Below are 26,507 nucleotides of genomic sequence, written 5' to 3' on the forward strand. Positions count from 1 at the left end.
CACTATCTATGCTTGGCTATTGAGTGACTAAACTATGAATACATCAAGAAGCCAATTTCTTTCTCTTCCTTTTTCTTTCTTTCTTTCTTTCTTTCTTTCTTTCTTTCTTTCTTTCTTTCTTTCTTTCTTTCTCTTTCTTTCTCTCTCTCTCTCTTTCTCTCTTTCTTTCTTTCTTTCTTTCTTTCTTTCTTTCTTTCTTTCTTTCTTTCTTTCTTTCTTTCTTTCTTTCTTTCTTTCTTTCTTTCTTTCTCTTTTTTGAGACAGGGCTTCTCTGTGTAGCTTTGCTCCTTTTCTGGATCTCGCTCTGTAGACCAGGCTGGCCTCGAACTCACAAAGATCCTCCTGCCTCTGCCTCCCTAGTTCTGGGATTAAAGGTGTTTGCCACCACTGCCTGGCTAAGAAGCCAGTTTCTTAATGTTCATAGTTTCACACTGATGTAGCTACAGGAGGCTAGGGTTTACTGCACAGCACAGGACAAAAATGGGGGAAAGACTAAACACAAAGGAGTTGGAGGCTCACACCAGCATCTCTACTAGATACTACTTCTGCACTGTGCAGACACTCACACTGAATGGACATTTCTGTTCATTAATTTAGCAAGCAGATGTTCAATGCACAGCGTGGCCCAATGTCTGTCTTAGATATTGAAGGTACTTTAAAATTTATTAGACATAGCTCTTGCCTCAAAGATGTTTCAGAGTAATAGGAAATGTAATATACATACATAAGAAGGAACAGATAACGAAACAGCTAAAGAATGAGTACTAGCGGACAGAGAATGACACTGGGACTTCCTGGAAGAGGTGGCACCTATTTGTGCCCTAGAGGTATTCAGTGGAAACAAAATCATCTGTGATGATAAAAGTGTGAGAAAAGCTATAATCCAGTATCTGTGAAAACAGTCATTGTTAGAAAAACTGAATGACTGCAACACCAATTCTGGGATTCTCTTCACTAATAGTGTTCCAAAACTTACCATGCATTTGACGTCACAGTCCTCAAAATCCCCATTGCTTTCAGCTAAATGGTATTATACATAATGAGACTGCATAGCATATATAGATAGGTATTTAAACGTACAGCTGATAACTGGCTCTATAATTTAATAACTGAACATATGATTCACAGGTCTCTGGAGAGCTATTGACAGTTAATGGTGGCTGGGGGAAGGTCAGTCACTTTCTTCAATGGTGTAGCCACTGTAGAATTCCTGTGCCACCATAAATAACCCAATACCTATGTTCATAAAAACAACCCTAATTAAACTCATTGAGCAGAAAAATCAAAAAGACATGAAAACAGGTGGAGAATGAGTTGGGTTGAGGAAGGTGTCAGCAGGAGTAGGAATGTGCTACGAGAAGGCAAAGGGGCTGACCATGATCACCAATGCATTGTTTACACATATAAAACTATCAAAATGTTAACTTTTTACTAAAACCTAAAACTGATAAAACTGTTTCTTAATTTTTGATATTTTCCATTAAAACAAAATATATGAAATTTATCATTTCAATACTAGTGTTTTTCTGAGTACAATAAAGAACAAAGTACGGAAATGTAAAATTAAGATGTAATTAGAGAAAATACTGTGATCATTTAACTTCCAGCGGGCCTCTGTTTCTCTGGAGTAGTATTTATATGCAGGCATTGTTATGTTATGTGTATGTATGTCAGTGAGAGATAGTTGAATTTTATAATCCTTTTTATAATTAGAAGATGGATTAATTCAACTTCTTATATTAAACTACTTACATTCATCATCGAAACGCTAATTCAGTTTTCCCAACCACGTGTTATCGAATGTTTGAATGAGGCTGCACTGGTAAAGAATCAGGGCAGACAGTTTTTAATTGAAGGGATGTTTTTTGATCACAAGAGGTTGATTCTTTAGTCCTGTTGAGGATTTATGAGAGTTTGGCAGGTTGAGAAAAGACTGAACTAGATGTTGAAGGAGGAGGAGAGAGTCTCGAGTAGCCCCAAACTCCAAATAGCACACTTTCTGTTGCTTGCTCTAGACTAGATCCATCTTTGGCCAGTGGCCTCCAAGTACAACTGGCTTAACAAGCAGCCGCATGCTTCTCTTGACTCCTAAATAATCCAAACCCCTTTGTGCCCTGAATGAAATGCAATTAGAAAGCTTCTCAGCTCTGGTGATTTTAGTTTCCTAGGCTAGATTCAATTAAGTGGGGCCTACTTAGAATTTGTAAATCAAATCGTGAACTTTTTATATTCAGCCAATTTAGAGTTTGGGTTTTGGTGTTTATTATACTCTTCCCCCAGCCCTGCCCAGAAAAAGGGTGGAATTACAGCCTACGTCTTCCTTTTTTTTCCTTTTCTTTTCTTTCCTTTCCTTTTCTTCCCCCTCCCCCTTTATGCCTTTCTTTCTTTCTTTCTTTCTTTTTTAATTTTGGTTTTGTGTGTGTGTGTTTCCAACTTCCCTGTGAAGGTATTTTTTTATTGAAATCAAACCCATTTTTCTTTCGTTCTTAGACCACTGTCTGTCACGCAGTTCAAGTCTGCTTTCCAGAGGGTAGAGTGTCAGAAAATCAAACTCTGCTTGCTGTGGTTGCCCGGTTTTCTCTAGCCTTCTTTGGAGGATTTGAAGTGAAGCTGGAGATAGGGAGTACATTGACCTATATGAAGAACTAAATATGAAAAAGATATTAAGACAAGCTCTTACTTACTAATTACACAAGCCTCTCCAGAATTACCATTCATAGATTTCTAGTGTTTTTTTTTTTCATTGTTTATGGTAGTTCAGATGGTGTTAATGAGCATTTTTGACTCAAATTAGTAATTTACTATTAAATAACACAGTATGCTTGCAATTGGCCTCTGTGTGGGGGATAGATTCCTCTATCTTTTGTGGGAAAATGTCTTCCTGGATACTTCAGTTGTAAAGTAGGGGAGACACTTCTCCTCCCAGGGTGACTTCTGCTTCCTTGGCAGATTCCATAAACACTTTGGATAGTGGGTTAGATTTATTGAGAATTCCTTCATGTGGTTACTCGGCAGATGGACTGTCTGTATGGTCTTAGCATCCTGGATGATTTGTGTGAGAGTTAGAAAACATTTCTGTGTGGTTTCTAGACTCAATACATAAGACTTAGTAAATCTTAGCAGGATTTTAGTTCCATGACTTTTCCAGCTTGGCTGGAGGTTTGGGAAAGATCCTTTCCTTCTGAACATTAGGCAGCCCATTCTGAAATGAAGTGGGGTCAACATTACCAGTGTCATTGGCTCCTAGGAGGTTTCTATCACTTTACATGACCAAACCCTTTGTGGTGGCGCCTAGCACCTACTAATCTCTTATGTTAGTCCTGACCTGAGAATTAGTCACAGCATTCATCAGACCAGAGTTCATTCTCTCCTCCACCCCCATGAGTGTGTGTGTGTGTGTGTGTGTGTGTGTGTGTGTGTGTGTGTGTGTGTGTGTGATTTTGGGTTGATTTGGTTCAATTGGCAAGTGGTTTAATGCTGGTTTTTATCACGTGCATGGAGGTTTGTGTCATTTCCAGTGAAGAGCAACTTGAAATCCCTGGTAATTACTTAAAAATGAAAAGTTCGCCTTTCCTAGCTTGACTTTGATCTTGTGAAATCTCTTTCCAGTCTGGGTTTAATTGTAAGTAAAAGAGAATTGGTGGCTCCATGGTTCTTAGATCTCTCTGTGTAGCTGTCAGGTTACATATAAGGAACCTAGCTCCCGCTGGCATGGAAGACACTGGAGGCTGGATCACTATCCGGGGGATCAAATCAGCAATTTGTGGAGGGATCTGCAGTCCCACAGTCACTAAGGCATTATTCACAACTGCCAAGATGACGAAATAACCAAGTTAATCATTACTGAAAGAAATGAAGAAATTGAAATATATAAAATTATCATAATAAAGTTTAATATTATGCCGGGCAGGGATGGTGCATGCCTTTAATCCCAGCACTCGGGAGGCAGAGCCAAGAGGATCTCTGTGAGTTTGAGGCCAGCCTGGGCTACCAAGTGAGTTCCAGGAAAGGCGCAAAGCTACACAGAGAAACCCTGTCTCGAAAAAAAAAAAATTAATAATATAATATAGTAAGTTGATGCAGTTAGCTTCAGTTGTCAACTTTACATACCTGGGAAGAGAGAACCTCAGCTGAATAATTGTCTCCATCAGATTAGTCTGTGCACATGTTGGGCACTTCTTGATTGTTAATTGATCTGGGAGGGCTCCGCCCATTGAGGGCAGCTCCATAGGCAGGTGAGCCTGGGATGTATACAAAAGTACCTAAGTAAACCAAGAGGAGCCAGCAGTGTTCCTCTGTTGTCCCGGGTTCAGTTCCCGCCTCCAGATTCATGCCTTGAGTTCCTGCTTTGGCTTCCTTCTATGGGTGACAGACTATCACCTGAAGGCTGAAATAAACCTCCCAAGTTGCTCTTGGTCACAGTAACAGAAAGCACACCGGGGCTGGTGAGAAGGTTCAACAGGTGAATGCACAGACTCCCACCTGAAATCCTCATCCTCAGGGGGCTGTGGCAGAAGCAGAGAATAAGCCCAAGCTCCAGGCCTGCCTGGTTTACATAGTGAGCGCAAGGTCATGCGAGTCTACAGAGTGTAACTCTGTCTCAACAAGACAAAACAAAGCAAATTATAACAATGCACAATGTACTTCATGTTGGTATGTATTGCTTCATATGGAAGAATCTACTTATTTTTTTAATGCGAATAACATCCTAGAATATTAGAATAGGGTTTAGGAAAAGAAATAAACACTAAAAACACACAATAGCAGCCGGGCGGTGGTGGCGCACGCCTTTAATCCCAGCACTCAGGAGGCAGAGCCAGGCGGATCTCTGTAAGTTCAAGGCCAGCCTGGGCTACCAAGTGAGTCCCAGGAAAGGCACAAAGCTACACAGAGAAACCCTGTCTCGAAAAACAAAACAAAACAAAAAAAAACAAAAACAAAAAAAAAACACACAATAGCACATTGTATTTTAGAAATTTGTTGTGTATTATTCTTGAATTGTATTCAGTGGGAAGCTCTTAGAGGTGCAGATTTATCTGCACCCTTAGGCAAGAATTAGTGTATACTCCTATGATCTCACTGAATTGATTATAAAAGTTGAATCAACAGAAGTTAGTAGCACTGAAGACATTTTGGTCATATCTAACATCATGCCTATTTATTCCTATTCTTTCTAGATTTTTCAGCATGGTTCTGGAATTGAGTTCAAAACCTTGTAAATTCTCCACAAGCATTCCACCACTGAGATATCCATAGCTTCGTGGGTTTCAAATATTAGCAATGTGCTGAATTATAGTTATGTTTGAAGTGTTTTCTAAGCATAAGAGCCCTGCACCTTTTACTAGCTGTTGAAATAACCAAGAAGGAAACAAATTTTTAAAATATATTTTATTGTATAGATATTAAACATGAAGTGATTTTAGATGCACATAGAAAAATGGTATATTATGCTCAAGGCAATTAACATGTTCTTCATTTTGCTTAAGTGCCTTTTGTTGTTGTTTAGCTTGGTTGGTAGATTAACCATTTGGAATTATGCTCATAGCAAATTCCTAGTATGACACAATATTATTAACTATAATATTCATGGTTTACATTAGATCTCTGGGTTTATTCATCCTGTATAGCTGTAACTTCATTCTTTGACCCATATCTCCTCATCTGCTTCCTGCTCATCTCTGTTTGCCATCTTTCTAATCTATTTCTAGTCAACATTTTTAAACATGTAAGAGAGATTTTATAGTAATTTGTCTTTCTGCACCCATTTCATTTAACATCATGTCTTCTGGGTTCATGAACATTGTTGCAAATGGCAGAATCGCCTCATATTTTAAGGCTAAATAACATGTTAATAAATATTAGAATCATGTTAATATTATCAGGATAAAAATTAGAATGTTCTTTAACCTTAAAAATATCATATTCTAATATTTGAATATTCTGTTATATAAAACTTGTGGTAGTAGCCTTCTGCCTCTGCCTCATGAGGACTGGCATTACAGGTCTGAACACCATATCCAGACAGCTGTTTATTAAACATAAATGGCACATTGTGTTTATGCAATTTGATTTAAACTTTAAAGTGACTTCCATTGTATGAAGAGGATAAGGAGAAAACACACTATTTTAAGAAAGTGTTACTGAAGATGATAAATATTCAGCTTATCTAAGGACCTTAGAAAACTCTTAGTGAGCAAGTTTTAAAAGGAATTGCAATTTGGAATATTAAGAATATTTTCCAAAGGAAAAGGCACAGTTGGACTCTGAAGGCATACCCCTTGCATTTCCTCACCAACGTATGAAGATGTTAATTCATTCTATCCATCATGTGAGTCCCCCACTCCTGTGAAGGCTCCCTACTTTGCCAGCATCGCCACAGCCCTCTGCCGGTGGGGCTCTCCTTTCCTCCGCGCGCTCCCCTGCAGTCCACTTCAAAGTGGACCTCAGCTCCCCAATAAGGTGGTTAAATTATTGCCCCCGGGCATTGACTCACCTTTCTCCTTGTTGGAGTTTACCTCCTTCAGCTTTAAATCCTGAGGGAAAGAGAAGACTGTTGGAAGGAGATCAAAGTATCGGGGCTGGCGTTGGAGCCTCAGACACAGAGCTGAGACCTAAGCCCTGTCTTCTGCTCCTCTCCCTTCACCTGCCCCCCAGCCCCCACTCTCCGACCTTCTGCCCTCCTCAGCCAGCTAGAAGACAGAGTGGGTCCTGCGGTTAAGCCATATGCTGTGCAGTTAGACATGCTTTATTTTTACTCTTACATACAAGCGGCCAAATACTGTTTGATGTCGGCTTCATTTTTATAGCGTAATTATAGAAGACAGATGATTTTTGATGCAGTATTTTTTTTTATTATTGAACACCTACTTTTGTTCTTTGGAAGGCGCTGTGGGTGAAGGATTCTGAGGAGTGAGAGGAGCCTTGTTCTCAGGCAGCGGGTCCCCCTGGAGCAGGGCACAGCTGTTATTTGTGTTAGAAATAATATGAAGCTTCATTTTTTTAAAAAAAAAAAGGCAAAAATGTAACAGCAGGATGCATTTTTGAATCAGTTGTCAATAAAGTATTTCATGTTCTTTCTAGAAAATATGCACTTGATTAAACTAAACGCAGAATCATTCTAGTCAGAGATAAACATACTTTGGCCCAACTCCTCATATACTTTGGAATAATACTGAATATATTGGAATTCTGATTTATATGCAAATTTAGATTACTATTAACTTTCTATCCTGAGTTTTTATACTTTACACTATTCTATAATTTGCTATAAAACTGAAACTTATTTGCATAATATATCACATGACACTTAATAGTTTATGTAATTATTTCCTCAGGGATATTTCTGTTCCTTTTAGGGTCTCCCATGGGAAAAAAAATAGTCCATTGAACATATATATGCATAAGTCTGCTAGTATTCCTTATATTTGTAGAGCGAACTTCTAGAAATGTAATCCAGATCCAAGCTTGTGCCTCTTTTAAAGCAGGAAACTTTTTGCCCATCTTGTGTCCTTTTAAAATCAAGGCAAAGCAAAGAAATTCTTGTCTCATGTGCCTCAGCATTGAATTTTACCTCTTGTATACACTTTTAATTTTTTGAAATGGTATTTTTATTCTTTGACAATTTCATACAAAGGCAACACTAAGGATGTTTGAAAAAGCCATGTTTTTACTTTGAAAACTAAACAAAACAAACTCATTCGGTAATGTAAAGTGGTTTACGGTGTCTAGTTTGATTTTTAACTTATGTCTTTGAAGTGTAATAACACAGGGAAAAGTGTGCATATCACAAATGTGACATTTTATGGGTTTATCAAAAAAAAAATCTTCACACACCTATGCAATTACCCCAAACAAAACCAATTCCTGGGTCTGCCCCTCATGTTCCCTCCTCAGTAGTAAAGAATACTGTGTCCTTGTTTAAAATGCCACGTGACCTTCTCGGTTTGGATAAGAAGCACTTTGTGTGGTATTTTCTGTGTCTGGAATCTTTGCTGGGAGTTTGCACACATTACTATGCAGCTAGCGTATGTATCCTCATCTCCACATACTCCTGCTCCGTGGCTCTGCCGCTGGAGGAGGGCTCATCCAAGTGTCCGTGTTTTAGCAGCAGGTTGTCTCTAAAGATCTTCCCTGTCCCCTGCCCACGTTTTATCTTATGACTCCCTTTACAACGTCTGGCCTGATGACAGTCCTAGCGCCTGCCTGCTTTTCTTTTCTTCATGCTGCTTAGGTGCAACTGTGCCCCTTGCTCAGCATCTATTTGAGGGCCCCAGAGGTGGCCCTGTGTCACCCCATCTCAGAAGCCAGAGTGATATAATGATGGCGGGACCAACCTAAGTGCAGAGCACCAGCACCTTACTGTCCCAGGCTTTGTCCCCAGTTCCCATGCCTCTGCCTTGGATCCTCTTTTCTGCACAGTCATCTGCGAATTTCCAGAAGAATTATGGCCCCCCCCCCCAGATTTGCTCTTTAGCGCTCAGGCATCACTGCTTTACAATCACTGTCTATTCTACTCAGTTAGTTCTCATTAGTTGTTTGGGGTGAGAAGTGTATCATCATATGTGTAGCTATTAGAGACAGCCGGCATTACACATCAGTTTCAAATGGGTGTTTCCTGACTTATAGGATGCCTTAGAAATGAAGGGAAACTTACATTTCTAGATCTTTTTCCTTTTTAATTCTCTCTATATAAGAACTTATGTCATTCTGTTTGCGAATCTTATTATCTAACTTTCAGATGGGCAAACAAGCTCAGAAAAGTGAAGTAGCTGATGGAAGGCCACAAAGCCAATGACATCCTTTTTCAATCTCGGGCTTGTGTACTATGAAAGCTACTTCCTCACTAGCCACACTGGTTTGGTAAACTTCAGACTTCTGTCGTGTGGCACGAAACTCCATGACTATGTTGATAAATCAGTGTCTTAGCCTGATATGGGGACCACATCTTACCTATCTATTTCCTGTTTGGAAGCTATATAGTGCGTTCTTATATCTCCAAGAGTCAATGCCCAGCAGCTTACAGTAGCTTGGATACAGTAAGGCCAGGCTATCGCCCCACCATGTGTTGGACCCTTTTCTCATTCTTCTCACTGTTGGTCTTTTCAAGTTCTCTGGCCTCCAACCTTTTCCTTGAACTTGCCAGATGTATACATTTCTATTCAAGGCCTTTTTGCAGGCTCTTCTTGCTTAACAGAATTCCTTTCCCTCTGCTCTCCTCATAGTCAATTCCTATACCAGATTCAAGGCCGAGGCACATGAGGAATACCAGACATGTGTTAGATCAGCAGTGTTAATCTTGGATGAAGTTTTTTTTTTCATAAAAACTTACCATTCTGGCAAAAATAATTTACTGACTTGTGGCATACATGCACCTCTGAGGAATGGCATAGTCTCCTTTTTGTACACTGCTATCTTCCTTCCACCCAGTATGGTGACTGGTACTTTGTACATAATCAATTAATATTTTTCATTGGTTAGCTAATTAATGTTTCAGGCCCTAAACAATATAAGATGTCTATAAAGAGGAAGGTGGAGACATCCACATAAGATGGTGTGTCAAGGTAACAGTAGAGTCTATAGAGGAAATATCAGCACCCTTTCCTAAGTTCTCAAGTTGACTCAGGGAACACCTTTACTAATTCTTCAACTGGATTCAGCCAGTTAGGAAGGAAAAAAAAAACAGAGCTTATTCCTGGAAGAATGAGTCTTTGTGCAAGATGTGGGAGTTAAGAAACAGCCAGGTTGTGTTGTTCTCATCACACAGAAAAGATGAAGCATTGTGTGTACCTTAGAGTGATGACAGAAAGAAGAAAAACTACACAAAATATATGTCTATGCTTTTTCATTGCCAATAGTGAAACCAAACCTGATTATTATAATTTTCTTGGCAATAAACACAGATCAAAGATGAAATTGCATGTTTTAAGAATATCCCTCTACTCCTCCAAAAAACTTGGCAATCACATAAATGGGAGAATACGGTAAAATAGGATCTCATTCTAGTGTTCAAACTGAACTTCGTGGAATTTATGAATGGAGATGTCTGGGGCCAGCTGTGCACTGGAGTTATGTCACTGTGGATGTAAGGATGGGTTTGGACACATGCTTGATGCCTGTTGTTCGCGTGGAAAACTGTAGAGCGATGGGCGAATGATGCAGCTTGAGGTCACTGTTCCTGTTCTGATCCTTTGTATCCACTCTGATTATTGTCTTCACTCGATTTTTGCAGTGATACATTCTGTCATTTGAAAACTAAATATAAAAATAAATACATTTCAGAGAGAAGGCATCCGGAAATCATTTAGAGCCTATTTACTCAGCTTATATGTGGAGTTGTTGGAGGACAGGAAGCTTATATGGATTGCCCAGTATTTGAGGGGTTGCAGGAGATCCGAGAGCAGCCTTCAACGCCTTGTCTCATACTTGGGTTCTTCTTTTCACTTGAGCTCTCTCTATCTCCGTGAGCTAGGTGATACCTAAGGAGAGGAAAGAGAGGCATCTTTCACAGAGGTGAGTTGATCTGTAGCTCAATAATCAAATGACAAAAAGCAAGGCTCAGAGACATGAGCTATTTGCCTAAAATCACCAATCAGTATGAAGACCTACGCTAGGACGTGAGAATAAGCTTCGTGAATTAAAATGGGATCTTTTCAGATTGGCTTTTTAACCTTACCACACGTGTATGTGGGACTGCTCTGAGTTCTGTGCTCTAACTGTGAGACTTAATATGTTGATCTGTGTTGTAGGCAGTGCATGATACTTGTACATTAAAAAACAAAACAAAACAAAACAAAACAAAAACAAAAACAAACAAACAAAAAAAAACACCAGCTATAGTTCTCTGTTTGGTTCCAGGTTAAATTGAGTGCTATCTACTGCCTCCCTGGATTTTGAGTTTGCCAGTTAACATGCTGATGCTCAAAGACAGAGCACATCCTGGCATGAGTGTGGCTTGTGAGCTTTCTTTAGCTTTTCATCCTTAGCAGCTGGCGTGGGTTAGTGTGTGCATTCTGAACCTACACACCACCTAGCTGAACTCTGCCAAGTCAAGCCTCCCTTCCGTGGCAAGCTGGAATGCAGGGTGTGTGTGTGTGAGGCAGAGCCTGTCCTTACAATGTGGGTCTGAGCACCAGCTCACATTTTTTTTTTTTTTTTAAGCAGGGGAATGCGACAGCTGTGGCTGATCCTTCAGCTCTGTTATGCACATGCTTAGACTGTTAGACGTCACACAAATCTCTTGTCCCCACAGTGCCCACCACAGCACCACACATAGTCTAATGGCTCAAAACTATGCGTGCTTCATGGAAGTTATTTTTGGCATTATACTGTGGTATTTTTTTCCTATAACATTGAACATGTGTTACAATGGAAAAAATGATCAGGAGAGGAAACATTTTCTGCCAGGTTCCCCTTTTGTAGTTTTTAATCTTGATTTCGCCTTTACTTGGATGTTTACCAACATGCTATGATATCTATCTATATCTATATAGATATAGATATAGATATATATAGATATATATTAGTGTACATATATTCTAATATATTTTATATTCGCTGACTGAAAATCCAGTAGACCTATAAATTAGAAGAAATCTAAAACATGCCAGGCAGTGGTGGCACACACCTTTAGTCCCAGCACTCTGGAGGCAGAGACAGGTGGATCTCTGTGAGTTCGAGGCCAGTCTGGTCTACAGAGCGAGATCCAGGAAAGAAGAAAAGCTACACAGAAAAACCCTGTCTTGAAAAACCAATAAAAAAATAAATAAATAAATAAATAAATAAATAAATAAATAAATAAATAAAATGAAATAAATAAAATCTAAACCATACACGTGAAGTTTTTTCAACATGAACACTTTCTATTTTGGGCAGATCAACTAAGGAAATAGTGCTACAGAAACTGAGCAGAGTTGTGTAAACAAGGGGACAAAATAGATATATCGAGGAATTAAAGGATAAATTATGGAGGACCAAGCAGATGGCTCAGTCAATTAAGTGCATTCAGGACGAACATGAGGACCTGAGTTCAAATCCCCAGCACACAATTAAAAGTTGGTCACTGTGGCAGCACTTGCTTGGAGCCTCATCTTTGGGAGAGTAGGAACAGCAGGAACAGCGAGGCCTGCTGGACAGCTGTTCCCCTTGAACCGCCGAGCTCCAGGTTCACAGAGATAACCTACCTCATAAAACAAGATGGAGAGGAAGAGGTAGGTGCCCAAAGTCAAGGTCAACCTCACCTACACATACACACCCACACATGCACACCTGCAGTAAACACACATAGCATGTACACATTCACACACTGCACACACACAGACCAGGAAAGAGAGATAAATTGTGATCTGTGGATGGATCCCAGTGGTAGAGAGTTTTAAAGTTCATGCTTTTGCCATCCACTGGTTAGAATAATATAAATGTATATTTGAAATATACTTAAAATTGGCTAAAATGGTTCATCTGAGAGCAATAATTTCTGAAGAAATGAGGATTTGCTGGCATGGCTTCCTAGTCATTTTGTCCATTGTTAATAGAGTGATATGACAGTGTCTTGACCTTCTTGTCTCTGGGCCGCTCACTGTTATTGTCTGCTTATATTCATACAGAGGATACTCCTTTCGCTTTTAAAAGGGTAGAATTAGGCACACGTGTTTGAATGTTTCTTTCATCAGTTCCTTAAATTCTGAGATTCTGAGCGTGGTTCTGGAAATCCCAGCCTCTACAGACTCACAATAACTGGGAGGAGGGGTAACGTCCATTGGTGCTGTTTCACCTGTGTGTAATCCAGGTTTGCTTTGGGTGACAGTGAGGCATTTGGCCCCAAAATGTTCTATTTTGAAAGGAAACTTACTTTCTGTGCTGATACTCTACCACTGCAATGAATCTGTAATTTTACTTAAGACTCTCCTTTGCCATGCATCCTTCTCCTTCACATGACATTGATGGTTCTATCTCTTAGTGCCCCCCGGACACATCTTGTCTGCTCATCTTTACTCAACCTCTATGCTATGGGACCTGGTATCATCTTTCATTTCTGATTATTTGATTGATTTTCCTCGTCAAACTGTGAACTCTCTTGCTAGAAATGGATTTTTGCTTATGAGACTTGGTACTCCTCACTGTGCCTCTGGTAGAGTAGGTTTTAGATAAACATACGTAAGTGAATGGGTGCTTTCCTCTTTCAAGAAAATAATTATAAAATACCAGACAATAGGCAGATAAACCATAAAGACTGTCACTTCTTCCTGTACTCCTCTTTGGGGTAAAAGAAGAATCGAGCTAAAACATTAGAGACTGTCTAAACCAAATGTATTTCTGTCATTTAGAAAGGAAAGAAGTGTAGTTCAGCAGTAGAGGCACCCGTGGTGACATAAGTAGTTTCAGTGTCATATAGGACATGCACAAAGAGTTCATCATCTCATATCTCTGGTACTAAACCTAGCAAAGAGAGGACACTAATGAATGAAGGATGCCCTGAATTGAAAACTCAGAAGATTTTTTTTTTTATCGCTTTTGGGCTTAGGGACACATTCTGTTGCCTTTTGTAAGTGCAAAGATAAAAATAGTGTCAGTGTAAACTATGAGGGTTGTGTTTTTGAGGTGACTTATTGCATTGGAGAAGTTGCCGGGATGTATGGGGCAAATAACTCTACATTATAAATCACTAAACAAGGTTTTAATTCTTGTGTTTAGAACATCATCATAAAGAAAAAAAAATCAAAGCTTCCACTTGCCAAGCATGGTGGTACACATCTTTAATCCCAGCACCTGGAAGACAGGAGCAGGTGGATCTCTGTGAGTCCAAAGCCAACCTGTTCTACATTACAAGTTTAGGTCAGCCAGGGCTATATAGTGAGAACCTTTCAAGGAAAAAAAAAACTCAATAATTTATTAGGCAAAATTCTCCCATAATTTAAGATGTGTTCTCATCCACTCATCTCTGTGTAAAGAGAGTAAACATTTATTCACCATCATAGCAGGAAGAGTTGATCAATAGCACATGAAAAAGCAACCCGGTGAAGACGGAAAGCTGTACAGATAGACTGCTCTCTGGAAAGCCTTTTTTCCAGATCAAATTGTTGCTTTTACCCTTGTTACAAATATTATAAGTAACAAGTAACAGTATTTTGTCTTCCTAAATACACATCTATCTTCATTCTATCTTCCTTGTTAGACAGCACAGGAACAATTTTCTTGGATTCATATACAGAAGACACTTGACGGGCAGAGGAGCCCAAGTCGTACATGCATTTAGGAAAGTGTGTAGCTGAGGAAGAGCATCAGATCCTCCAGGGATGCTGTTCTTTCTGCATACCCAGGTGGACTTTAAAAGAATGTATTTCATTTTTAATCTTGTGTGTGTGTGTGTGTGTGTGTGTGTGTGTGTGTGTGTGTGTGTACACGCAAATGCAAACAAGTGCCTGTGAAGGCCAGAAGAGGGTGTCAAGATCCCTTAGAGCTGAAATTAAAGTAGCTGTGAGTCACCTGACATGGATGCTAAGTACTGGGCTGGTCCTCCCAAAGGGCAGCAGGCACTCTCCACCGCTGCCTTAACAGCCATCTCTTCAGCCCCAAGACTAGACTCTGACAGTAGATTCTTGGATTTTCTTTTTACTTCAACAGTTTTAAAAGAAGAGATGATGTTGACGACCTTAAACAACTTGAGTATTTATGTAAACTCCCTGTGTCCGCGCCAATCAATTATTCCAAACTAGTGATACTCTTGAAGATGACTGTAAGCTAAAAAGATTTCTCTAGAGTTTGGCTGCATCGGAATGACACACCACCTAATAGAGTTCATGTTAGTCCTGGAGGGAGCCTCAGGGACTATGACAACTCTCTTCTGACATTCAGTTTAGTCCGAGAAGAGTGAGTCCTGCTGAATTTAGTCCACAGAACTAGCCACAATTTAACAGTTTTATCTGGCTTGCATTTCTTACTATCATTACTACAGCTTGCCCTCCATATCAGGTTTCTTGAATGAAGAAGATGGGCAGACACTTCATTCTTCTGTTTGATTTGTCCTTAGACTGGGCATCTTTCCAGAGAAGACAAGCAAAAAACGTGACATCATGTAAGAACAGACCAATAGGTCAAAGTGACACTCCGCCTTTGCTCCCTGCTTGCCTGAGGATGTACTAAGCAGTTGTGTCGTACAGAAGGGTTATTGATGTTCCCCCCACATGCTGATTATAATTGCACCTGGAGTCATTTATCCAGTAGAAATATCATTCAAACTAGCTTAGCTCTTCTATCCAAAGATTACATAGAAGTCAAGAAGAGGTGATGAGATGGCCAGCATGTTAATCCAAACATGCCAGGGAATCTAAATAAATCAAGCAATATCACATTCAGGATAAGGTTTAATACATGGAGCTTGTGGCAAGCCACAATGTTTTGAATTTGTTCCATTTGCCTAAAATTGGGTTACAGTATGTTTTATTTAACATGGATTCTCAAAAGCAGACATGCTATTCATCATTTTAGTATCCTCGTTTTTGGGTGACCCTTCCTGGCTTCTAAGTGACATTGAGAGTAAAGGAATTGCAGAGTCCAGGCTTTTTTGAAATGTGGGAATCATATTATGGGATGCAGCCATGATTATTGATTCTTTTGTTAAGAGCTAACGGTGAATGAGAACAGATCAGCTTTAAAAGATGTGTGGCCTGGAGGGACAGCTAAGAGCTGAACTGTGTCCATGATAGCTTAAGCAGGATAAAGCTATGAACAGCCATATGATCTCCCAGTGTTCATAACCTCACAGATGAGGAATTAAATTAGGATGGGAAACAGAGCCAGCCTGTCTTACCTCCGTGACGAATGAGCAGCTCCTCATTTCACACTACAGTGAAGTTTCAAGCCGCTGTGTGTCTGCAGGGCTAACACTTTCTTACCTTCAGTTTTGCATGAAAATATCAAGTCATTTTAGTAATAATGCCTTTTGCTTTGAAAGGGGTAATATCTGTGGTTTTAAGCTATACCCACTTCTTTTGATTTATGATATCTCAAATAGAGAAGTATGTCTGCATATCCATTTTCTACCTACACATCATGTTTTCTATGTTCCTTATAGACCTTAACTGTAACAAAGAGAGAGTCTGTGAGAACACATATGTATCCTGAGATATCCATGCCCTTCTTTTTTGAAAAAACATTATCTTGAATTTAGAAGTTAACATAAATTAATTTATTTTATCGTTAACTTTGTTTATTATTGTTAACATATTTTAGTATATATTTATTAACGTAGAAACAATATATGTTATGTTGTATTCTTATCAAATGCACTTCTGGTGATTTCAAATCCACAGATCTATAAAATGGTATGTGTAATTCTGTTTTCTGTTTGATCTAACATTACATACTTTACTTTTATTTGTATGAAGTTGTATAAACCTACCCAATTTTTATAGCCACCATATAACATTCCACTGTGTTTATGAATTCTTTTCTAGGTGAATATTTAATTTTTTTCTAAATCTCTACTTTTACAAATAAACAGTGTTAATAGACTGATTTTTTTTCTGTTTAAACAGAAGGAAAAAAATAAGGTTTTAGTGCATGAAATCTATTCAGCATTTATGGTGTAACACATGTTTTAGTAAGCATTTTAAGTATCAGAACATGTGTGTTTAATAAAAAGCATTTTGTGAACTAAATATTTCAAACATTTCAATGAGGCAATGATAAATAGAAACTATACACTTATAAAATATTCCTCTAAGATGAGTGAGTGCTCTGTGCCTCTGGTCTTTTGGTCCCTCTCTCCAGAAGGCCTTGGAATTCCCCATCCCCTATCTGATTTGCCTGGCCCTTGGCCTTCGATTCTTCCACAGTGATTATGCTGGAGTGGAGTTCCTGATAGTGTGGCTCAACTTTGCCATCTCTCCATGTCCACTACCAGAGGGCTCCTGATCTGGGAGGCAACTCGGGTCAGCAAAAGAACAAATCTGAGCCTTTTATGGGAGTAGGTGGGTAGAGAAGGAATCAGGAAGACAAAGGGGATGCTAAGACGAAGGGGCTTCATGAGTGGCTACATAAAGTGACTAGAAGACTTGAAGAATATGGGGAAAAAATAAGCAGAAATCTAGAATGGTGAAGCAAGCTATTACAGTCTGAAACCTCAGCATTTATGCCAGATACATAAATGTGTGCCAATATTTTAAAATGTACTCACGGAAAATTGAAAACTGGTATTGTAATCATTAGTAATATAAACACATTTTCAACTTTACTGGGTACCGCGTCATTGACTTCCAAATGGGCTGCACTATTTTACAATCTCAACAGATGTGTGAGAATTACCTCCTTTACCACACTCCAGCTCACACTGACCTCCATTTAGTTTTGAGTGATTTGAAAGCTTGATAGATTTGATCCAATGCCTTACCCTTTTTCAAAGTTGCAATCCACGGATGTTAGAATAGTGTCAGTCAATTATAATGTTGGTATTTTAATTGATATTTTTATATTTATAATGTTTAGTTTTCAAAATAAAATTTTGCATATATAATATAGCTTTATAGTATCCCTATAAACACACTAGCGGAGATAATTAAATTTAAAAATTACTCCTTACAAAAGATAAGTTTAATGTTTAATTTTAAACACAACTTTATTGAGGTTCAGTAAACATATGCATTTAAAGAACCTAACAGGACATATACTATATCAGTGCAGTCATCAAAACAATCAGCTTATTCATCAGCTTCAAAAGTTTGCCTCTGCTTTTTAGTAGTTCATTCTTATTTTCCTAACCACACATCTCTTTTCATAATTACTCAGACTCCTCTATGTTGTAGGTGTGTGCCATGGGTCATTATTTTGTAGTTGCTGTTATATCAGGTAACAATACCACAATTTGTCTATACATCCACACCTTGATGGACATTTATATTATTTCCAGCTGTTTAATTGATTAGGCTCTTAATGTCTTTTAGAGGAAAATGCAATTACCTCTACACTTCCTCTGAGTAAAACATTAAGGATAGATTAATTCCCATTGTTACTCAGCACTCAGCATAGGGTCTGACATGTAAAGGTATCTAGTAACTGTGTGCTCAAGAATGCAAGTGTGCATTGTCAAGGATCTGAAGATCCAATTAGAAGCAGAGAGCAAGCACACCCAAGAGGTCAAAGAGCATGAGGCAGTGAACAGAACTGAAATCATTCATGTCCTTTCCCAAGTCTCCCAACTACTTACTGAGTCTTCCTTCTAAGAACACCCCCAGACCAAATTCATTCACTGAAAAAGCTCTCTTCTTTTCTCTTCTTTTGTTTAATTCTTCCTCTCTGACAATCAAGTCTGCAATGTGAATTATTTCTGAATTTTCTTTGTTCACGTCTAATACATTTCCAAGTTCTGTCCAAACAGCTTCCTACATAGCTCCCAGTCCTCTGTCTCTGCTTTCTTGTAGACTTGACCTTATCTTCTACAATACCCCAACAAGCTACTTTCTTGCCTCTTGATTCCAGTTTGCCCACGTTCATTCTACATATGCTCAGCATGTATTTTCCTGATATGCCATTTTCATCATTGTGCTTGGCTGCATTCAGGTCTCATTTGCTCCACTTAAAATTATTTAAAATAAGTCTTACTGAGGTGTATTTAACACAGACAGTGAAGAGTCCAAGTTGACACATGTACATGTGTATCAACTCATATTGAGCTGAACTCACTGATTTCTGTCACTAAATAAAATGAGTGCCCAAATTGTGTGATGCAGAAATACTTATACTCTTAGGAAACTTATGAATTATGCTTTTACACAACCCTTGCCTTTGAAGATACCTATATTTCCATCTCTTAAAATGTCTCTGGCAAACACACACATACATACACACATACACACAACAACAACAAAATAAACAAAAACAAACAAAACCTCAGAACTGTTTGAGCTCTCCATTACTAGTATACCTATGTTGACTTACCCTAAAACCCCCAAATCATTTGCTTTGCTCTCTTCTACAGTGACCACTCACTGCCCTGGTTCTGTGCTGTTCTAAATACTTTCTTTAAGGTCCATGGCCACAGTAAACATGGAGAGCGTGGCTCTTTACCCTTGAATCTAGTGACAAATAAGATATCAGTTACTTAATAGGTACATAATTAGCTTTGTGTGCCCAATAAGTTCATATAGCTCATAGCAATGTGCTCAGTGAATATGAATAAGTTATGGGTGATTTAAAGACTGAGTTGTGGTCCTCTAGTTAAAATATGGCTAATGCCCTCCACATATTTTTAACTCTGTCATCACATTAGTCAAAAATCATTTCACTTCCTGCTTGGGTAGTTGCACCAGCTTCCTCCATCTTATGTCAATATCGTCTGTATTTTCAAAGCAGCACTAACACAGATTATCTAGATTAGTCTCTTACAAAGACTTGCATTCATTACATTTCTCCCCTATCACATTCCATGGCCTGGCTTTCAAAACCGGTAGCTACGTAATGTGTCATCCTTAATTATATTTACCCTGCTGGGTCCTGGAACTCCACAACTTACTCTTTTTATCAAACAGTAGCATTGCACCTGTTGATTGCAGGACCCCCCCACTACTCTCTTATATCTCCACTCTCCACTATTATACTTTGGACTTTCATGATATCAGCCTTTCAACTCTAAGTAATGCCAACTTCACCCATTTGATCATTATTCAATGAATGTGCAAATTGCTAAATCACATTGCACTTCATAAATATGTGTCAATCAAAATGCTTTGTAAGCATTTGCTGAAGCTGTAACTACTCTAGCAATCATTCTTTTTGTATTCTCAAATATGCATTTGAAATTCAAGTTAGCCTATTATTCCCATTTCTCTCCAAAGAACTACCTTCACTCCAGCTTGTGTTGTGGGTTTTATTAACCTCTCATCTGCATACCTGCTCCTCTTTCCTTCATTTGTCTGAATTCTATTAATTATGCCTTGCTGAAGCTATATGCACACTAAAAAGCCACGTCTCCCATGGAATAATTTCATCAATAGCACCCAGGTTTGAATAGCATCACCAACATTCATATATATGAATAAGCAAAATATTCAAAGCCAGTAGCAAGTAGAATGGAAGTAAATGCATTTGTCTCCCCACACCCCACACCAAAATATAAGCCTCATAAGGCACAGAAAATTTGTCAATCTTGTTGACAAAAAAGTCTAAAGACCTACATACTCATTTATCAAATAAATAAATAAAATTATGATATTGTCTACAACACAGTAGAAATACAAGCAATTCTTATTTCTGCAAGAGAAAAAAATTGTAGCATAAAAATATTTGAGGAAATCTATGAATTTTAATGTGTTATGGTTACAGGATAATGTCTTAAATAGAACCATGAGATCTGCACACTACTATATTCATTTATTTTAAATATAGCATTTAAATTCTGAACTTAAGTCAAGCATAGTTTCACTTCTGATGCTGAGTCAGAGGGTTACGATGAGTTCCAGGCAAGCCTGGCATACAGAGGGAGACCTTGTCTCAGCAAACCTGAATTAATTAACTCTGAGATTAAGAAAGCTTTCTGTGCTCAACAGAGACAATTAAACAAACATTTTTTAAACAAATATTTATTGATGTTGGTTAAAATTAATTCAATAGCTCTAATACAAGTCAAGAAAGGTAGAACATAAAAATAATATGAGAATATTCTAGCTCAAAAATGCATGCCAGCTCTAGTTCAGTGTGATAATACATATATTTGCCATGACTAAGACTATGTCTTTCCTAAATTATATGCCAAAAATATTTTACAACTCAGGGGCTCTAATACAAATGGAGAGATGGCTGGAGATTAAGGGGAATAGCTTTTCTTCCAGAAGACCCAGATTCAATTCTCAGCAACTCACAACCATTTATAACTCTAGTTCTAGAGCTCTGACATCCTCTTTGGCCTCCAAGAACACCAGGAAGCATGTGGTGCACCAATACATATGCAGGCAAAATATCCCTGCACATAAAATTTAAAAATTTTTAAAATCATATCTTTCATATCACTTAGCCTTGAAGTAGAAACTCTTTGTTAGATGTTTGATTTGGAACCACAGAATAGTCCTTTAAGACTGGGGAGGAGAGAGATCTAGGAAGGACAGGGACATAGTTTGTGGATGAATTTGAGGAAAGAAATTCCTAAGATTGTCTGGGGGCGGGGGCTGAGGTACAGAGAAGACAAGAGAACGAACAGGAAGTGGTTTGTGCTTCCTAGGGATGTGACAGCAGACCAGCCATCCCAAGGCATGCATGTAGGGAAAAGGGACTAGTCAAAAGTCTTTGTGATAGTGTAGGCTCCGAAAGTGGTTTCTTTGACTAATTAGTAAGAATTTATGCATACTGGCTGGGCGGTGGTGGCACACACCTTTAATCCCAGCACTGGGGAGGCAAAGCCAGGCAGATCTCTGTGAGTTCGAGGCCAGCCTGGTCTACAGAGCAAGATTCAGGACAGGCACCAAAACTACACAGAGAACCAATCTCAAAAAACAAAAACAACAACAAAAACAATAAAATTATGCATACTGTAAATAGGACAAAAGGAGTAGGTACTTTGGAATTTATTTAGGCAGAATCCATAATGATACAGATTAACTGAGTAAAGATTGAGGGCTAGAAGGAACACATAGAATTTTGATTTAGTGTTCAATCTAATCATGCAATTAAATATGAGTTGGGGTGGGGGAAACTAATGAGCTTAGCTGTAAATGTATGAAATTAGAAGAATATGAAAAAATCCCCGAGGATGATCAGCATAAAATTGGAGGTATGAGAGGTATGGATTGGTGTTCATAAAAGATATGAGGATTGATGAAAGATAGATTTGAAATTGGTTGGAAAACAAATAACAAGGACAAGAGCAACAAAACCAGCTTATGAAAACATAAATACATGGATAATTACCCTCACAAGGTGCTTACTTTGAGATGAAATGGATGCCTTAGTTTGCAAGATAAGGACATAAAAAGGTTAAGAGGACTGGAATGTCCCTAAAGAAGACTGGAAACTGATGGCCAAACTTGATGTCAAGAAACCGAGAACAGTTAGTTGTATCACTTAAAATGTTTTCAAATGCAAGTAATGGAAAAACTGGCTCACCTAGCTTTGAACAATGAGTGATTGTTACATATTGCTCACATATCCAGAATTCCAGAGATGAAGTGGCCTCCAAGAGCTGACCCAGGAGCTCAGTGATCTCATCAAGGAAACAGTCTTCTTTGTCTCCATCTACCCCGCCCGCCACAGTTTCCATCTGTCTTGTGTCTCCTACTCCTCTCATGAGAGAATGACTGACTGACTGACTGGAAGTAGAAATGGGGGCTCTGTGCTCCTCATTCCCATGTAGCCAAGAGACGGTTTGATGTGGAAAGCTCTTACGGAAGAATGAAGATGATCCCACCCCAGTATCCAGTGTATCCCTTATGTTCCATTGGCATAGACTGACTTACCCGATGTTTTCTGAAACAGCCACTGACTTGGGAGAAGAAATGGGTCTCTTTTTTCTAGAACTAATATTGGATTATTTCACAGAAGCATTGATCTTTGGTAATGAAAGATGAATACCTGTACAAACTCAAGATTCTTCAGGTAAAAAGGAAATGGGAACCAGACAAGGGCATAACCAGTCAACAAAGCTCACTACCTAAGGATTAGGTAAACCTTGGGAGGGTGCAGTCTGAGAAGTCATTGGAAAATGATGAAGTGAAGTCAGAGAAAGAATGGAGGGAACAGAACAAAATCAAATGAAATCCGACATCAGGTCATTAATTATAAAGTAGCTACCCTGGAGTCCTTTTATGGATTCGAAATACAGTATTCTTAATTGGGTTGTGACGAAGACTATACCAGTGACCAGTTGCATGAAAGCTGTCAATGTTCCAAGCTCCAAGTTCCTAACAACTGGAGGGGGAAAAGGGCAGGGGATAGTTTTTATCTCAGAAAATCAGTAGGTGTGTGTGTGTGTGTGTGTGTGTGGGTGGGTGGGTGGGTGGGTGTGCACGCACATACATGCACATGCACTCTCCCAAGCTCAGGTGTGTACATGCAGTTAGTGCAGGTACCTGTAGATGTCAGGAGAAGGGGCCAGATCCTCTGGAGCTGGAGTTCCAGGCAGCTATGAACCACCCAGTGTAGGTGCTGGGAATAGAACTTGGGTCCTCTAAAGAGCACCAAGCACTCTTAACTACTGAGCCATCTTTCTAACACCTGCAGACAAATTTTTACTATTGGGACTGAAGAAATGCCTCAGCAGTTAAGAACACTTGATGCTGCTCTTGCAGAGAACCCAGACAAGGTCCCCTGCACGTATAGGCAGCTTACAACCTTGTTTAACTCCAGTTCCAGGAGACCCAACTCTCTCTTCTCTCCTCTTTGGGTACTGTATAGTGGTGGTGAAAATGCATACAGGCAAGTAAAACACTCATAGACGTAAACTAAAAAAACAAACAAACAAATGTTTTTTAAAACCTTGTAATATGGGGCAGCATGAAATAACTAGGTCTAGCTAAGTAAGTCCAATGTTGTTTCTGGAAATTTTATTTGTTCATCCAGCAAATGTTAGTTCAGCTCCAGCCCACTTCAAGCTTTTGGAGACAGAGCAATGAACAAGATCTCCCTGTCTTCATGGAGTATAGATTCCAGAGAGAAGGAGGGGGAGAGAGGGAGGAGAGGCAGAATTAACAAATATAAACTACGTCAGGGTGATAGTTGCCATAAAGAAGAATAAAATGGGGTAAGGAGATGGTTTGCATCTATTATCTGATAGAATTGCTGTTTTAAATAAAGATGGCAGGGAAGGAAATCCTTGGACAGAGGAGATCTGAGCATAATAAACGGTATCTGGAGCCGGGCGGTGGTGGCGCACGCCTTTAATCCCAGCACTCGGGAGGCAGAGCCAGGTGGATCTCTGCGAGTTCGAGGCCAGCCTGGGCTACCAAGAGAGTCCCAGGAAAGGCGCAAAGCTACACAGAGAAACCCTGTCTCAAAAAACCAAAAAAAAAAAAAAAAAAAAAAAAAAAAAAAAAAAAAAAAAACGGTATCTGGGGAACCCACATTGCAGGGAAAAGAAAAACGTGTGTCTGATTTAATCTGCATTGGGAAGGTTTGGAGAAGCTCAAGTATTTTGGAGAGGTGGAGAAGGCTTGGAATTTTGGAAGTAGGGGATGCAGTCAAAGAATTAGAGTATCAGGTGTTATGCCATGAGTAAGGAAAGGGAATTTTGGAATGGCTCTAAGAGAGAGGGAAAGACTTGATAGTGAGACCTGGTTTAGTGGAACTGGTCAGTGCCATAATTACCATAGTAAAACAGGCACTTCTAAGGCAAGTGTGACTCTGGTAGATAAAGTTAAAACACTGCAGTTTGTTCCTGTTTTGAGTAAACTAAACCTAGCTAAGCATGGAAACAATTCAAGGGGATGGAAAGTTTGGAAGAAATGCTATACAATTTGAAAATAGATGGTCCCCAGTTTGTAACGATTTTACTGGAGCTGGTTTCTTGACTTTCTAATGGTGTGGTGTCAAGGCACGCCAACTGTACAGACACTGTTTCATTTTCAGCTTAATAATCAGTGAATTACAGGAGATGTTCAACAGTTAGGATAGACTTCATGTCACTTGACTTTGCCTGCCTATGTGCTCTAGACGTATTCTCAGCACGTTTAAGGTAGACCAATTCAAGCCAGGATGTTTCTTAATTATGTGTATTCAATGCATTTTTTTTTACTTAAAGTATTTTTAAATATACAATGAATATACTAGAACATAAACCCATTATAAATCAAAGAGGGTTTGCTATAACACCTCCAAGTCAATTTCAATAAGTAGATAACTTTGGTTTGTAATTAGCACCACTGTTTGTGTAGAAATGTTTTAGCTCACATATCTTGACCGTTTCTCGCTCTTCTAGTTTTAGCTAACTCCACTTCATAGTTGATGAGATCCAAGTGCATTGTCTCCTTTATCATTGACAAGTTGTCACAGATTGCTGAGGTCCTTGTTCTTAAAACGAATGGCAAGGTGGTATTTTACTGTCAATAAAAAGACTCATGTGATACTTGTCTTGCTGTCAAGCTTTCAGACTATTAGATGATTTAAATGTAAAACACCCTTAGATGCTCATGCTTAGGGCACATCTGAATGTCTACTCTCTTAGAATGCTTTTTGGGGTCCAGAGATGCATGTGATTGTGATCCAAGGCTTCTCTCGCCCTACATTTTACATGCTTATTACAGATTTTAGAAGGCACTATTTGTATTTTCCATGGGGAAGTGACAAAGTCATCTTGTTTTCAAAAAAAAATTGAAAATTCAAACTTGGGAGCTAGGAGATCAGAAGTTCAAGGTTGTCCTCAGGCACATTGTGAGTTTAAGGCTCAATCCTACAGCCTGGACCACAAGATTGCACATAAATCTAACAAATTATTCATTCAGTTTGCTTATTGTTACTATTTTTCCCAAGACCTTCATCATTAGAGCAGAACACAGCATTTTTATTCCATACTCGGTGTTTGCAAACTGCCAATCATTTCCTAAAGGTTCTTAACAAACGGAAGCATTGAATTCTCTGCAGGCAAGGGTGCTTCCCACCTGGAAAGGGACCACTCTGTAATGGAATCCTAGTATATGCATTATCTTCCCTTCTGCCTAGCCCTGTGATCACACAGCAAATTAAAAGGTCTCCCAGGCTCAGCCTGCTTTCCAGCTGCCAGCCCATGGTAGACACGAGGGAGCCAGAAAGGACCAGGTGGAGCAGTGTTGAGTTGCACTAAACACACAGTACAAGGAGATTGGCCATAACTTCCCAATTGAATATTTATATCAGCCCCGTTTCTCATCTTGCTCTTTGGCACTGACCACAGTGCTGAGCTACTGCGATTTCAAGGGTGCTGCATTGTGTTGGAGCTGCTCCGCGAACTATTACGCCAGATGAGAAATGGGCCACAGGGTCCTATTGCTAAGATGGCTTGTTGACCTTTTTTCCCCCCATGGAGACTATCCTGTTACAGTGTCCTAAGGAAGGGGCAATGGGGGTGGGGACATTTCCTGACATCATCTGGCACTGCTGTTCTGTGAATTGTATACAAACCCCATCACTGCTTTTAGCAGAATGGAACTTACCTGCAATTATGTTAAAGACTCCACAGCACTCTGGGTTGGATATTGCTGCATTTCCATCATTTACCCAGAGGTTTTATTTTTGTTTGCTAAGGTCAGACACTTATCACAGGGCCCTCTCATCACATTTCACATTCTGATTCCCCGTGGCAGGTGCTAACTTCCTAGCGCTCAAAGTGAATGGGTTGAGTAACCTCATAAAGATACAAAATGTCTTGGCCGAGAGAGGAAGGGAGTAGAGAATGCCTGTCTAAGGGAGAGGCTCAGTGTTATTTAGTAAGCCTCGTAAACCTGAGAAGTTATTTGGAAAACCATCTACACACACACCCATTAACTTTTTCAAGGTAGTGATCACGAACTTAAACTCATGTTCCACTTTCCAAGTTAGTATTGATAGAGTGCTTTCCT

At 39.2% G+C, this 26,507-nt stretch overlaps 1 protein-coding gene across 13 annotated transcripts in view; it reads left to right on the forward strand.

The window, feature by feature from the left end:
• Eya4 (EYA transcriptional coactivator and phosphatase 4) overlaps nt 1-26,507 on the forward strand; it is a 250,416-nt gene that overhangs the window by 147,891 nt on the left and 76,018 nt on the right. For 3 of the 13 annotated variants that reach the window (XM_076552632.1, XM_076552633.1, XM_076552635.1), the window contains exon 1: nt 22,140-22,575. The exons of 8 other annotated variants lie outside the window; for them this stretch is intronic. In XM_076552632.1, coding sequence (XP_076408747.1) covers nt 22,544-22,575 — 32 coding nt within the window. In that variant the 5' untranslated portion in view covers nt 22,140-22,543. Of the gene's footprint in view, nt 1-22,123; nt 22,576-26,507 lie in introns of those variants that run through there. 2 more of the 13 variants (XM_076552634.1, XM_042262207.2) reach the window with 2 other exon arrangements.

Source organism: Peromyscus maniculatus, chromosome 16 (genome assembly GCF_049852395.1).
Source record: "Peromyscus maniculatus bairdii isolate BWxNUB_F1_BW_parent chromosome 16, HU_Pman_BW_mat_3.1, whole genome shotgun sequence".
In the NCBI taxonomy this organism is placed as follows: Eukaryota; Metazoa; Chordata; class Mammalia; order Rodentia; family Cricetidae; genus Peromyscus; species Peromyscus maniculatus.